We start from the raw sequence: 12,581 nt of genomic DNA, 5'->3' as shown, positions 1-12,581 counted from the left end.
GACGACAAAGTGGAAGAGAACCGTCTCGCGAATGCATTTGACATCACATGTAGGGCCTGGCAGGTACGTCTGAATGAAATATACCTCGCAGACCGACGGCTTACCGCCGCTGCGCAGCAACGTTTCGGCGTCCCATACAGCTATTGTGGCTGCCCGCTCCCTGGAGACACCATCGGCGACAAGCTCCAACGGCTTCTGCACTTACGATCAGAGCAGCCATCTAGCTTGCGTCCCCTGGCACATCCTGACGTCCCGCCCGCCACGCACGCAAGCGAGCACAACGCCGTCCAGGTCCACCTGAACGGCGCGCTCAACAGAAACAAGGCGGCGCAGCTTCGGCGCCAAAGGGAGCTCCGCGAGCGGAAGATGCGCGAGCGGCGCCAGCGTGATGTGCGGCTCATGAACAGCGGCAAGCTCAGCCAGGAGCAGTACAAACGTGGTCAGGCGCACTACATCGCATTCTTGACGCCGGTGCCGCTCTTCCTGCTGCCTCTCGCGTCATGCGTTTCGGTCAATCAGAACCAGTGCGCTGCAGTGAGTCTTGACGTGCTCCATGATTGATGTGTGTTTGCTCACGACGTACACGTGCAGAGTACCGGAAATTGTGCTGCTGGCACCTGTGTCAGTGGAGGAGGGTGTGGAGGAGGAGGCTGCGGGGGAGGTGGTGGTAGCTCGGGTTGCGGTGGAAGTGGAAGTGGAAGCTCGGGTTGCGGTGGAAGTGGAGGGAGCTCAGGCTGCGGCAGTAGTGGAGGAGGGATCGCGAGTTGCGGTGGCGGAGGAGCAAGCTCGGGGTGTGGCGGAGGAGGAGCAAGCTCAGGTGGCGGCGGAGGGAGCTCAGGCTGCGGAGGCGGAGGAGTGAGCTCAGGTTGTGGTGGCGGAGGTGGAAGCTCAGGCTGCGGTGGCGGAGGTGGAGGAAGCTCAGGCTGTGGCGGCAGTTGAGCTCCAAACCCGAGTATAACTACTCATAATTCACATAAGCTAATGACAATAATACTACCGGGCATAGCGGCAGAAGAAGTATATGCGTGCAGCTCTATTCCATCAGTGCTTCCTCACGAACTTGAAGGACCATGCTTGGGGAAATTCACGATCACGTGATGTTAACAGCGAGCGCGCCTGCGACGCGGCCCTACGTGGCAATGCGATGAGGTTCAATGTGAGTAACTTACGCTGGTGACTGCCTTAGCCTAGTCCCACTACATCACAATATCTTCCGAACACTGCCAACTTCCGTTTGGCAATTTCCTTGTCATGTAGGCAATGCGAATCGAGGGACGTCGCCTCCACGAACTTGGAGCCTCTGTCGTTCGGGACGCTCAGCTGTCACGCAAATGCGTCACCAATTGATACTTCGCACAGCCTGAGCATACCTCGGACTACATAAGCACCGACTGGCAAGGGCTCCGCCTCGCTCTGCTCTCACTGTGCTCTTACCACTCATCTGACAAATCTACTCGGACAGAACGGAGGTCCCCCGGGTTCAGTATGCCTAATCGTTATGTCAGTTATGTCGGTGCCCCAGGAACAGCGAACGGCAGCTTCCCCCCGGCCTTCCTAATAGGCTCACATACGATCACGCAGCCTCTCGTTGACATCACGTATGTCAAAGCTCATTTGAGCCTGCTAGGTGCATTCAAAGCCCTAGAGCAACGCGTGGAGACGTGTCTTGAAGATGACCTCCCTGTTCTCGCAAGGGGGCTTGATTCTACCGAGCAGAAGTCACGCAGGTGGGTATGGTTTGTCTGCCTAGCCGTGGAGAGGTAAGTGAGCCGGGTCTGCGTATCTAGGGCCACCTTCAATATTTACGCCTCACTAGGTTCCACCGCTGGGCGAAATGCGCAACGGCGAATCAAGACACTGAGTCTTGGGTTCACGCGGAAGCGCCACCGCTCGACGTGCTAATGGTATGGCACGCTTACATGCTAAACCCCGCGTGCGTTCTTTCCGCAGATGCTATTTCCGCTTACCTCAGAATATGCATGTCGCAGATGGTACGGGGACGATTGTCTGCGCGTATCCGCGCTGCGAACTCTTCGCGCTTTGAATGACAGATTGTTACCTGCACTGGTGAGCACCTGCGGATAGCTTGTAGATTGTGCCGAGTACAATTGTTGATCTCGCTGTGCAACCGCCAGGTTGTCATGGGCAATCCCGCCAAGTATCGACCGTCTGAGGAACGCAAGCGTTCGTGGCTTGCAGAGACAGGGACACCGTTCGACCCGATAGAGCTCTGAAGCGCCTCCCGCACCATGACGTCATCTGTCCGAGGTGCGAGCAACCTAACGCTGCACGTAAGAGGCGTCTCATATTGTCAATTCAACGAAGTTCTCAAGATGTGACTTACTATAGCGTACTTGGGCGAAGACGGCCGCGGATTCGCCCAACAAGGGTTCAAACTGACGTGCTCATGCTGCTCGTTGGCGATCGACAAACCCGCGTTGGCATTGGATAAACTCGCGAGCGATTTGGTCAAGGATCACAATGATCCCGATGCAACTATGGACGCATATCTTCCGTATGTAGTGTACTCTGTGTAAACTAGCCCTGACGACTTACATGACCCGATCCAGAGGCACGCTGCGCAGTCCTACCGACCTGGCGTACATCAAGCGTGCGAGGCAAATCAAGGACCGGATTGTGAACATCGACCAGTTTCGCCAACCAAAAGCAGTAAGTTGCACGATTTATTGTCCGGCGGCAGGCTTTGATGCAGGTGCTCACAAACGTATGATGTTGTTCTAGTGCACTCGCGAAGAATGGAGACGCAAGATCAAGGAAGATTTTGACCACTCCATTAACAACGTTCACGATACCCTGCGACCGATGCCTCAGAGAGCTCTAGGTCTGCTCAAACGCATGTTCGTCTAGTATCATGGCATATGATATCGGGGCTATGACTGACAAAAGGCGCCTCAACTTCAGGTTGAACAGGATTCTGAGTGCTTACACAGACGATAGCCCATTCTCAATAGACCTCGTAAGCGCTGTGCGTTCTCTGACATCCTCGGTTATTGTCGAATGAATGTCACTGATCCGTTACCTGTTGCTATTGTGGTCACGCGCAGGTCATCCGGCAGGGCTCCTTCACTTCCAAGATGCACTACTTTGGGTGGACAGCTCCGGGGTACTTCGACAAGCCAATAGACGAGGTCGTGCTCGTGCACGCGATCACGCGCTACCATGCGTACGCCGCTCAAGTCGTTGTCTTGATTAGAGTGGTGTATTCACTCGACTATCGTGTGTTAGATTCCTTGACCTGATGGCGCCGTCACCGGCGTCGTTCTTCGTGCCAACCCTTGACATCGATCTTGTTTGGCATACTCACCAGCTGACGGCGGGCAAGTACGCAGATGACTGCATGGAATACGTCGAACGTTACATAGACCAGTGAGCGCGGGGCCATCCCGGGCTCACTGCAAACAGCTAAGACAGACCTTCGTAATAACAGCGATGACAAAGTGGAAGAGAATCATCTAGCAAACGCCTTCGATGTTACTTGCAGGGTCTGGCAGGTATGTTCTCACCTGACTCGCTGGCCGCGCATACGCTGACGATCCATCTCCGAACCATAGCAACGTTTCGGCGTCCCATACACCTACTGCGGGTGCCCCCTGCCCGGCGACTCCATCGGCGACAAGCTCCAGCGGCTCTTGCGCAGACGATCCGAGCAGCCATCTGATTTGTGTCCCCCGGCACATCCCGACGCCCCGCTCGCCACGCACGCAAGCGAGCACAACGCCGTGCAGGTCCAGCTGAGCAGTGCGCTCGGCAAGCACAAGGCCGCAGAGCTCCGCCGCCAGAGAGAGCTACGCGAGCGGAAGATGCACGAGCGCCGCAAGCGCGACGAACGGCGCATGCTCAAGGGCGAGTTCGACCCGGAGCAGTATCAGCGCGGACAGAGGCACGACATCGTGTTTATGGCGGCGGTGCCGTTCATATCGCCTGCGGGTCCTGGCGCCACAGGCTCGCAGTGCGTTTCAACCAACCAAAGCTCTTGCGCTGCGGTGAGTGGGATCTTGGATGCCCAGCGATGTTGCTCACGGGAAACCCACGCGTCTGTAGAGCAGTGGAAGTTCCGTCGTTGGAACGTGTTCTTCTGGCGGTGGGGGTGGGGGGTGTGGAAGCTTTTCCATGTGCGGTGGGGGTGTAGGCGCGGCAGGCGGTGGCGCGACGTGCGGAGGAGGAGCAAGCGGGGGAGGCTCCGCTTGCGGAGGGGGTGGGGTTGGTGGATGCGGTGGCGGAGGTGGAGGGGGCGGAGGGGGCTGCGGCGGATGCTAGGCTTGTGGTTTACTGTCCACATGTCTATGGTCCGTCAAGCTGGTGCGCGACCACAATCTCGTCCTCCGCGTGTCATAAGACACAGTAACATCTTGCAGTTCGTCCTGCTAGTAACTTCACCTTCCATTGTATCACGTAAGTTAACATATATCGTGCCCGATCGCTAAGCTAGTAGCTTGATTGCAAGAGCCTAGGAGTGGTCCATACTAGCCTTACTCGGATGCATCAACTGGCGCGTGTCAAGGGCGATATATTTCAGTACGAGATGATATGAACAAATGGAACTATTAGTACAGATACCGAGGACATCTGATGACATCGAAAGATGGCGTGGCTAGAGCCTGGTAGTCTAAAAGTCTATGGTCAATCAGTGACGATCAGCGGAGCGTTGTAATACAACATCTTACACACAGAGCGGTCGATAGCAAGGAACGGAGAGTAATGGACACGACCCACAAGAGCTTGAAACACCTCACGACATCCGAAAACGCAAGGACGTCCTCACGTGCGCCAACCTGCGCACGAAGAGACGCCTTGCATCCTCAGACAGCCAGCCTCTTCATCCCGTCTGCCAACGAGCCGACGTACTTCTGCATGGTGCTATTGAACTTGCGCACCCCGCAGCTACCCTTCTCCACGTGCTGGCAGAGGGCGCCGAGCGTACTGAACTCAGTACCGCAACCCTGCCAGCCCGCCGGGCACCGATAGATCTTGTCATCGTGGGCCGGGCTCTGCAGGTGCGTGTTGAGTCGGGCGAGGTTCAAGAACTCCTTGTAGCAGATCATGCACTCGTACTTCCCCGTCTCCGGGTTTCGCGACTGCTCGGTGGCCCAGGAAGTAGTGATCTTCGGCGGGACGCTACCTCCCGGCCAGTGACCAAGCGCGCCGGGTTCGTGATGACGTTCCCCGTGTCCATCTGGACGGCGAGGCGGTTAACCTCGTGCCGCGTCATCTTGGACTTGCATCCGCCCGACTCGAGATGCTGGATAAGTGCAGAGCCCGAAGCGAACTCCTTCGTGCACTTCACACCCGGGCAGTGAACCTTGCGGCCCGTGTGAATGCTTGATTCCAGGTGCACCTTCAGGGCTTCGCCGTCCTTGAAAACGCGCTTGCAATCTGCGCAGTAGTAGTGGGTCTCGCGGCAGTGCTCGTCGAACGCGTCGGGCGAGCTGCAGACCTGCCGGCACTCGATGCACGTCCAATGCGTGTGATGATAATGCTCGGTGAGATCATTCGGTGTCGCAAAGCTCTGTTCCACACCAGCGCAAAGGTAAATAAGTCGCAGGGGTATCAAGATGCGTGAAGCACTCACGAGTCCGCACATCAGACACTGGATGTGTGCACTCTCGAAATGTCGCACCAGCTCCGCAGGAGAGCCATGATGGGCATCGCACCGCTGACAGTAGTTGTGCAACGGACTGAACAGGTAGTGTTGGACCAGCTGCAATCGCGCGGTGAAGTCCATGACACAAGTAGTGCAGATATTGTGATCCTTCGAAGTGCGCAAGTGCTCCGCGAGGGCCTCCGAGCTCTTGAAGTGCTCCCTGCAGCGCACACAGTCGGAGACCATTGTATCAATGGGTTTCCGTATACTGTATGACAGCCATCAGCATCGCCACCTATCCGCGCCACTGAAGTCTAGAGTTGCTTACCGGTGAACGAGTTCACAACACAGAATGACTTTACGCCTTCGCAGTGTACGGGCGGGCTCGCGAGAGTGGAGCAGGGCCTATCGATCTGGCAAGCAGCAGTGAAGGGCAGAGAGACGACGCGCAAGACCACTCGAACCTAAAGGACCCGTGCCAGGTCGCCTCGTGGGACGAAGAAGCTCGCACTGAACTCTACCTGCGGCTCTCGAAGACGCCAGTCATTTCCCCGCAGAGTTTTGACCCGTAATACGGGGTAAGTGCAATGCAGATCTGGGCGAGGCACGAACCTTACTTGATCATTCCGCGACGGTGTGCTGTCTGTTCGTTCGATCCTGACGGCCCTACGCCCCGCTCGGTCAATCAAGCTTGACAACTTGATGCAGCGAAATCAAAGGTGCGGCGATCCTCTTCAGGACACGACCGGGCATCTCGGGGTGTCGGGGCACTGCAGAAAGTAAAGAGAGATCCATTAAGAGAGGTCAATGTTCGGCTCCGAGGAGCAATGCCAATATTTGTACGTACACTCGATGGTTGGAAGCGTCCACGTGCAGCAGGCTGCAGTCGCACACTTTGAGCGCGGACGGCCCCACTGGTCGGAAATGACAACCATCGAAAGTCTGCAATTATAAGATCAAGTCAAGAGGCGGCAGGAATTAAATTTTCGTACACAAGGCCGGTTTTTTCCGAAACTTCAATATCTGGACCCCCCCACCCTACCACCCCCTGTATATTATGATTTTTCGGCGGTCCTGCCTCCAGACCACCCCCCACCTTCGTTCAATCAGTGAAAAAAGTGCCTTTATATTGCTGAAAAATCTACAGGCCACGTAGAGTAGGTGAACACCGCTCTATGACATCCGCACCTTCTTCGACGCCGTGTGACTCTGGCTTAGTGAGAGCGCAGGCGGAGACGTGGACACGCAGATATGCAGGTACACATACAACCGAGTTGGCAGACAATGAAGCAGAGTGGTGATCAGGCAGGCGGGTAGTCGGCAGGCGGGTGGCATTGTAGGTGCCAGACGGGCGAGCATGCAGGCGAACGAGCCGGGAGATTCATTTGCAGCTAGATGGGCGAGTGTGCGGGCAGAAAAGCGGGCGTGCGCGCGAGTAAGCGAGTGCACAAACACACGGTCAACTATTCGTACGGGTGTGTGCCTCCAAGCTGTTCAGCACAATGATACGTAAGCAAGGGTATGGCGAGCGGGCGAACGTGCAGGAGAGCATGTGGATTGGCGGGCAGGCATGTGAGCGGGCGAGTGGACGCGCACGAGGGCAGACAGACAAAATTTCGGGTTGACGGTCACTAGCTACCAGTTGTGCCAGATGGCAGACACATACCGAGGCAAACGAGAATCCGGAACTTGAAGAGGGCATGCCGAGTAGGTGCAGACGAGAAAGTATGGGTGAGAAGGACCAGAGGCTCGGGGGATAGATAGAGGACAAACCGAATAGCGAGCTCAAATGTGCCGTTCCGGTTACGCCGCTACACACCAAACTCGCTTGATGAACTATCCAGACTGTAAAGTGCACTAGGTCGCAGACGGACGGCGAGGGACAGACCTTTGAATCGCTACTTGCCGCGCACACAACACTTACTGAAAATACGTGCGTCGCCTTCTTGAGCATGCCGCGCCCGATAAACGAGCTCGAAAACCACACGCATCCTTGTTTGCGTGCTCGTGTTTGGAGTTGTCGCACAACGGTACGTCGAGAACACTGTTACAGTGTTAGCACGCGCAAGGGCCCGGGGTGAACGTTCGAGTCTTTAGCTGAGGACGTCTTCCCGTGAAAGGAAACGGTAGATAGCGGTAAAGTCGCTATCGTCCAGCTGAGGAGGAGCAGTGGAAAAGACGGCGACCTAGTAGTAGTACGCGACAAGAGCGCACTGTTGCTTCCGCCGCAGACGCACCCGCCACAAGCTCAGCCACACACTTGAGGTTCCGCCTGCGATCCACTACGCACATTTAGACTGCGATTGAAAATACCGAACTCGAAAAGTAGACTAGCCAATGGGCCACGTGCAAAAAGGGTTGTCTGCGTGTGACAGGAAGCTAATTTACAACTAATCCGACACTATCGACGGTCTACTTCGACCGAGTTGGGGAGGGTATGACGGTTTTTTCGAACTTCTGGTATAAAATTTCGGAATCGCCCATCCAAGGGTCGACCACCCTCCCCACCCCCGGGGCCTTGTGTACCCGATCTGCCGATCCGCCGCCTCTTGGATCAAGTCATACATTACACTTCGACCGGCCGCTAGCCAGCACCAGCGCCTCTGGGCAAGAGGCAATAGCAGATGGAGTACACGGATTTTGACAATCAACAACCAAGGGCACTTATGCTACAACGGCAACACAGATCTGAGCAAATGGGAAGGATTCAGAAGATAGATGGACGAGAATAAGCATGCGTCGAAAGCAAGAGACGAGGGAAAGAAGCGATAGCAAAGCGTGCAGACAACATGAGTAAAGACGAGACCACGGAATTATAGATTGTACATCAGATGCGTTCGAGATCACCTTTATTAAATTCATCAGGACAGCCGTCCGGGGACAGCGGATCCCCCCATGGCTCCCGCGGCGGCGCCGGCGTTGCGTCTGTCATGAAGAAGGCGCGCGTAACAGGGCGCACCGCTCTCGCATGATCGGTCGGCACCGGCGGAAGCACGCGCGTGCGAGACAGGCACGCGGCGGCGCCGATCGTCTTCCTCCTCATCGTCCGAATCGTCGTGCTCGGGATACCACACGGGTTTCTTCAACTGCGACCAGCTCCATTCCTGCCAGTTCACCAGCAGGGGCGACGCCAGGTCACGTGTCGGCCGACGTTGTGAGCGGGCGAGGTACTCTTCGAACGCTGGGTCAGGATCGCGGATCGCCGGGGGCGGAGCAGGGACGGGCGTTGGAGACGGCGGGGGGCTAGCTTGCGTAGAGTCGGAGAACTGGGTGAGAGGTGAGTCCTCTTTAGCCGGGGGGTTCGCAGCATCCGCGCTCGAAGTTTCGTCGCCGTCGCGATCCGGGGTCAGCGGCGGTGTGGCCAGCGCGGCTACCATGCGCTTGACCGCATTAGGCGGCTTCACGTCAGACGGGAATGGTGCCTGCTGTCGAGTGTCTGTGAGCAGGTCGAACTCACACGGTGCGCGAACATCTATACCTGGCTGTTCGTCTCCCGTAGCTCCTCTACGACGGTCTCCGACCTGCGTATACATCGGTCACGATGTTTGTTCCAGTGCGCAGGATCAAACGCGCTCTTCGCGGACAGCTTGATCCAGGAATTGCAGCGGCGACATCGGACCAGCTGCGGGCTGGAGATCTCGCAGAGCTTGTCCGCCCGCAGCTTGTTCTCGCGCGCCTTCTCAGCGGGGGTGGGCCTGCGGGTTAATCTAGGGCGGGGGACGCGAGTGTCAGCGAGGCATCGTTCCGCGCAGCGGAGGGGAGGCGCTTACTCGCGCTCAGCAGAGTCGAGGGCGGGCTCGTCGGGCGGGTGCCCGACGGGAGAGTTCAGGATGTTGTCGGGCTGGTCAGGTACAACAGGCTTGGCGGGCGCGTCGCGCACATCGAGCGTGGTGCGAGCGCTGTCGCTGCTGCATCGAGGTCAGCCAGGCGCGTGTATCCAAGCAGGCGGCGGCTTACCTCGCGTGGCGTTCACTCGTGGCCGAGGGTGCGTTCGGTTCATTTATACTGTGAAATGCGGGTCTGGTGAGGTCGTTGGGGCTTCGGTGGCCGCGATCGTTCCGTACCTCATAGTAGAATAATTCGTGCCGTAGTCCTGGAGTGAAGGGAGGTGTCAACAAGTACATTCATGGTCGAGCGACGTCCGCGGCCACGCCACTCACCTCATTTTTCATTTCATCTAGAGTTACATCCATGGCGGGACTGGGCGATCGTAACCTGGGAAGGGGAGGCTGTGAGCATCCGGAGGGGCTGCAGGGTGAGGGGGGAGCGCACAGTTTCTTGATATCCATCGTAGGGTCGAAATCGTGTGTGGGGGACGAAGGGGGAAGAGAAGAGCGGGAGGGGGACGCCACCCACCAGGTCTCCAGGCGCACGGAGGAGGCCCAGCGAGGGTGGCCTCGGCATTCACCGCACGGCGAACCAGGCGACACGCGCTTACGGGCGTGCCAGTCCATATACGGACCCATCCTCGGATTCTCGCCGATCTCATCTCTCCGCGCCCATCGGCAAAAGCTTCGCGGAACCTGATTTCGCCCGCTAGGGCACATCCATTCACGATAGATTCGGACTAGATACACGGAAGCAAATAACACAGCAGCAACAGACAGGCGGGGGAACGGTCAAGCAGCAGGGGGGACAAGGAGCGACGGAGCGGGCGATAACGAGGGTGGCGGGACGCAGTCCTTAGTCAAAGTGGTGTAATGCGATATGGCGATAGGCACGGACGTCGAGATGATCCTACTCTATCCCGATGATAATCCCTCACGGAATCCGCGCACAAACGAGCGGAAGGGCAGCGTCACCCACTCCAGGAAGCCCGCCGAGTCCTCCGGTACCTCGTAGAATGCAGAGCGGGGGCGTACGTTGCGCTGCGGCTCCTGGTCCTCTTCATCCTCGTCACGCGGCCTCTTCTCGCCACGCAACGGGGAAGGCTCGGACCCTACAGCGGTCGCATCCGTCGACGCCACCGAAGGCGGTGATCGCAGTACTGTCCCCGGCGGTACTTTGGCCGCAGCGACGGTTGGTTCGGACGAAGCCGCGGCGCGGGGAGTAGATCTGAGTTCGCGAGGTCAAGCGACATCCGCGGCAGATCACCGGGCGACTCACTTGGTGCACGTAGCCTTGTGCTCCTCCCATCGGGACAGATCGTAGTCCACTTGGCCCTTCACGATCACCTCCGCGCGGCATATCGTGCATTCGACGGTTTGATCTATCAGCTTCCTTACTTGTGGGTCGTTCACCAGCGAGAGCTTGCGTTGCATCGCAGTAATGCGATTGCTCGGTCGCTCTCGCGACGACTTGTCGGACCGAGGGGTCTCCAATGGTGCCGCCGAGGATCCGGCTACAGATGCATTGTCATCTTCGGCGTGACCGTCGTCATTGTCAGCAGGACCTCAGACTTGAGATCTGAGTTGTCGTGTCTGCAACGAGGCGATCAGTCGCAAAGCATCAAACAGCATCAAGTTAGCTGACTTATCCGCGCTGCCGCGTTGCTTGTGTTTCTGCTTCCGATGCGCGACCCAGTTCTGCATCACGTACTTCCGCTTCGGGGCCAAATTGACCCATTCTTGACATTCCTTGCAGAAGACACGATGTGCCTCCACCTCGCCTGTGAGCGGGTCATTCTGGAGAAATTCGATACGTTCTGCCTCCGTCTTTCTTGCACGCGCCGACTTCGATGACTCTCCGAAGACGGATTGATCGTCAGCGACACTATCTGGTGACTGTGCACGCCTGGACGGGAAGTAAATCAGTCATAAACCCACCCCTTCTCGCTTATGGCGAGCACCTACCGTGCGGGTGTCTTGAAGCCGGTTGCAGAGAGAGGTTTACCTTTCACCGAAGACGCATCGGTGTCATCCAGGGCGATAGATGCCACTGAGCCTGCCCGAGAGTGCGGAGTCCTCCTAGCTTGCTTGTGGGCTTCTTGCCTGTGGCGGGCGACTCTTGGCGACCCCGGGTTGGGGACGGTCCACGCAGGCTGTATGGCCGGAGGTGACCGTCAGATCAAGCTGAGGGAGGAACGTCATGAGACTTGCACTACGTCAATCATCTTGGGTGCACGCTTCTTCGCAGATGCCTGTTGAAGTGTGAGTGGTCTGTGCCTTCAAGGGAGAACGCAACCAAGGGTCAACAACAATGGCGAGCGATTAACCGACTGTACTGTCTCATGTAACCCGACACCGCAATGTGCCAGTGGATGATTGTTTGGGCTGTCACGGACGATGAGGCGGACTCTAGCTTCATTGTCTGTACACCGGCCACACCAGCATAGCGAGATCATGTCGTAGTTTTCCTGTACTGCACTGGCAGCAAGGGAATTACACTCACACTAGCACCATTAGATGCAGGCTTCTCCGGACTTGCACCATCGTCTTCCTCGTCTTCATTCTTTGTCTCTTCTGCCGGGGACTCCCTGTCGACGATCGTGAGTACAGTCAACACCTCAGCAAGAACGACAACGTACTCGGTATCGTCTTTTACTGTACTCTTTCTCTTCTGTGTACCGGCCTGCGTTCAAATTGACAGACCACACGGAGACACGCGACACATTCACCTTCCGGCGCGCACTGTACTTCACTTTCACAGGCGGCGAACTGGGGAGATCGTTAGCCGAGTACGGGAGAAGCGCGCACACTCACCGTTCTGGGCTAGATAGCAGGTCTTCCACGTTGCTCATGTTGAGGAGAGGCTCCTGCGTGTCGCCTGGACGCAGCGGGAGGAAGGGAGGTCGTCGTCGTTGTATGGCACGAGCTCGGATCGCATCCCTGCTCAACGTCCAAGGAGACGCCACGTGCCCAGGTTTCCTTATGAAGTTAGTCTCGGCTCGCCATTCAACGCGGACACGTGCACTCATGGCGGCGCGTCGCGTTCTCGTCGGACGTCTTTGTTTGTGAATACAAAAAGTTGTTATGTAGTCAGCAAACCTTTGTTGTTCAGATCTTTCAGTACTCAGCGGCGAATATCGCGTGTTACATTA

The 12,581-nt window shown here is 57.1% G+C and overlaps 5 protein-coding genes across 5 annotated transcripts; 1 reads left to right on the top strand and 4 right to left on the bottom strand.

Annotated features, from left to right (window-relative positions):
- Window positions 1-113: 113 nt before the first annotated feature.
- Window positions 114-599, bottom strand: B0H18DRAFT_994441 (uncharacterized protein). Its single transcript, XM_048045257.1, has one exon. It carries the CDS (start codon window positions 399-401, stop codon window positions 141-143), a length of 261 nt encoding a protein of 86 aa, XP_047895998.1. The 5' UTR covers window positions 402-599; the 3' UTR covers window positions 114-140.
- Window positions 600-1,485: 886 nt separating this feature from the next.
- Window positions 1,486-4,062, top strand: B0H18DRAFT_1117014 (uncharacterized protein; the record flags this gene model as incomplete). Its single annotated transcript, XM_048033512.1, has 13 exons — window positions 1,486-1,760; window positions 1,817-1,933; window positions 1,989-2,067; window positions 2,136-2,184; window positions 2,350-2,515; window positions 2,571-2,670; window positions 2,743-2,858; window positions 2,923-2,986; window positions 3,066-3,184; window positions 3,247-3,387; window positions 3,449-3,512; window positions 3,573-3,970; window positions 4,029-4,062. 13 exons carry the CDS (start codon window positions 1,486-1,488, stop codon window positions 4,060-4,062), a joined length of 1,722 nt encoding a protein of 573 aa, XP_047895997.1.
- A 520-nt stretch (window positions 4,063-4,582) lies between these two features.
- On the bottom strand, window positions 4,583-5,848 carry B0H18DRAFT_1146385 (uncharacterized protein; the record flags this gene model as incomplete). Its single annotated transcript, XM_048035694.1, has 4 exons — window positions 4,583-5,123; window positions 5,156-5,447; window positions 5,475-5,527; window positions 5,591-5,848. 4 exons carry the CDS (start codon window positions 5,846-5,848, stop codon window positions 4,821-4,823), a joined length of 906 nt encoding a protein of 301 aa, XP_047895996.1. The 3' UTR covers window positions 4,583-4,820.
- Window positions 5,849-8,354: 2,506 nt separating this feature from the next.
- On the bottom strand, window positions 8,355-10,250 carry B0H18DRAFT_147780 (uncharacterized protein). The gene is made up of 7 exons (XM_048036861.1): window positions 9,875-10,250; window positions 9,763-9,817; window positions 9,667-9,695; window positions 9,560-9,607; window positions 9,373-9,510; window positions 9,081-9,309; window positions 8,355-9,027 (listed from the first exon to the last, which is right to left on the bottom strand). Exons 1-7 carry the CDS (start codon window positions 10,147-10,149, stop codon window positions 8,464-8,466), a joined length of 1,338 nt encoding a protein of 445 aa, XP_047895995.1. The 5' UTR covers window positions 10,150-10,250; the 3' UTR covers window positions 8,355-8,463.
- On the bottom strand, window positions 9,958-12,346 carry B0H18DRAFT_994413 (uncharacterized protein). Its single transcript, XM_048045256.1, has 7 exons — window positions 12,244-12,346; window positions 11,547-11,582; window positions 11,395-11,508; window positions 11,075-11,335; window positions 10,995-11,022; window positions 10,709-10,917; window positions 9,958-10,657 (listed from the first exon to the last, which is right to left on the bottom strand). Exons 1-7 carry the CDS (start codon window positions 12,279-12,281, stop codon window positions 10,345-10,347), a joined length of 999 nt encoding a protein of 332 aa, XP_047895994.1. The 5' UTR covers window positions 12,282-12,346; the 3' UTR covers window positions 9,958-10,344.
- Window positions 12,347-12,581: the final 235 nt, after the last annotated feature.

Source organism: Fomitopsis serialis, assembly GCF_022376445.1.
Source record: "Fomitopsis serialis strain Sig1Antser10 chromosome Unknown B0H18scaffold_17, whole genome shotgun sequence".
Classification (NCBI taxonomy): Eukaryota; Fungi; Basidiomycota; class Agaricomycetes; order Polyporales; family Fomitopsidaceae; genus Fomitopsis; species Fomitopsis serialis.
The sequence above is the reverse complement of the archived record's forward strand: the minus strand, read 5'-3'. Positions and strand labels throughout refer to the sequence as shown.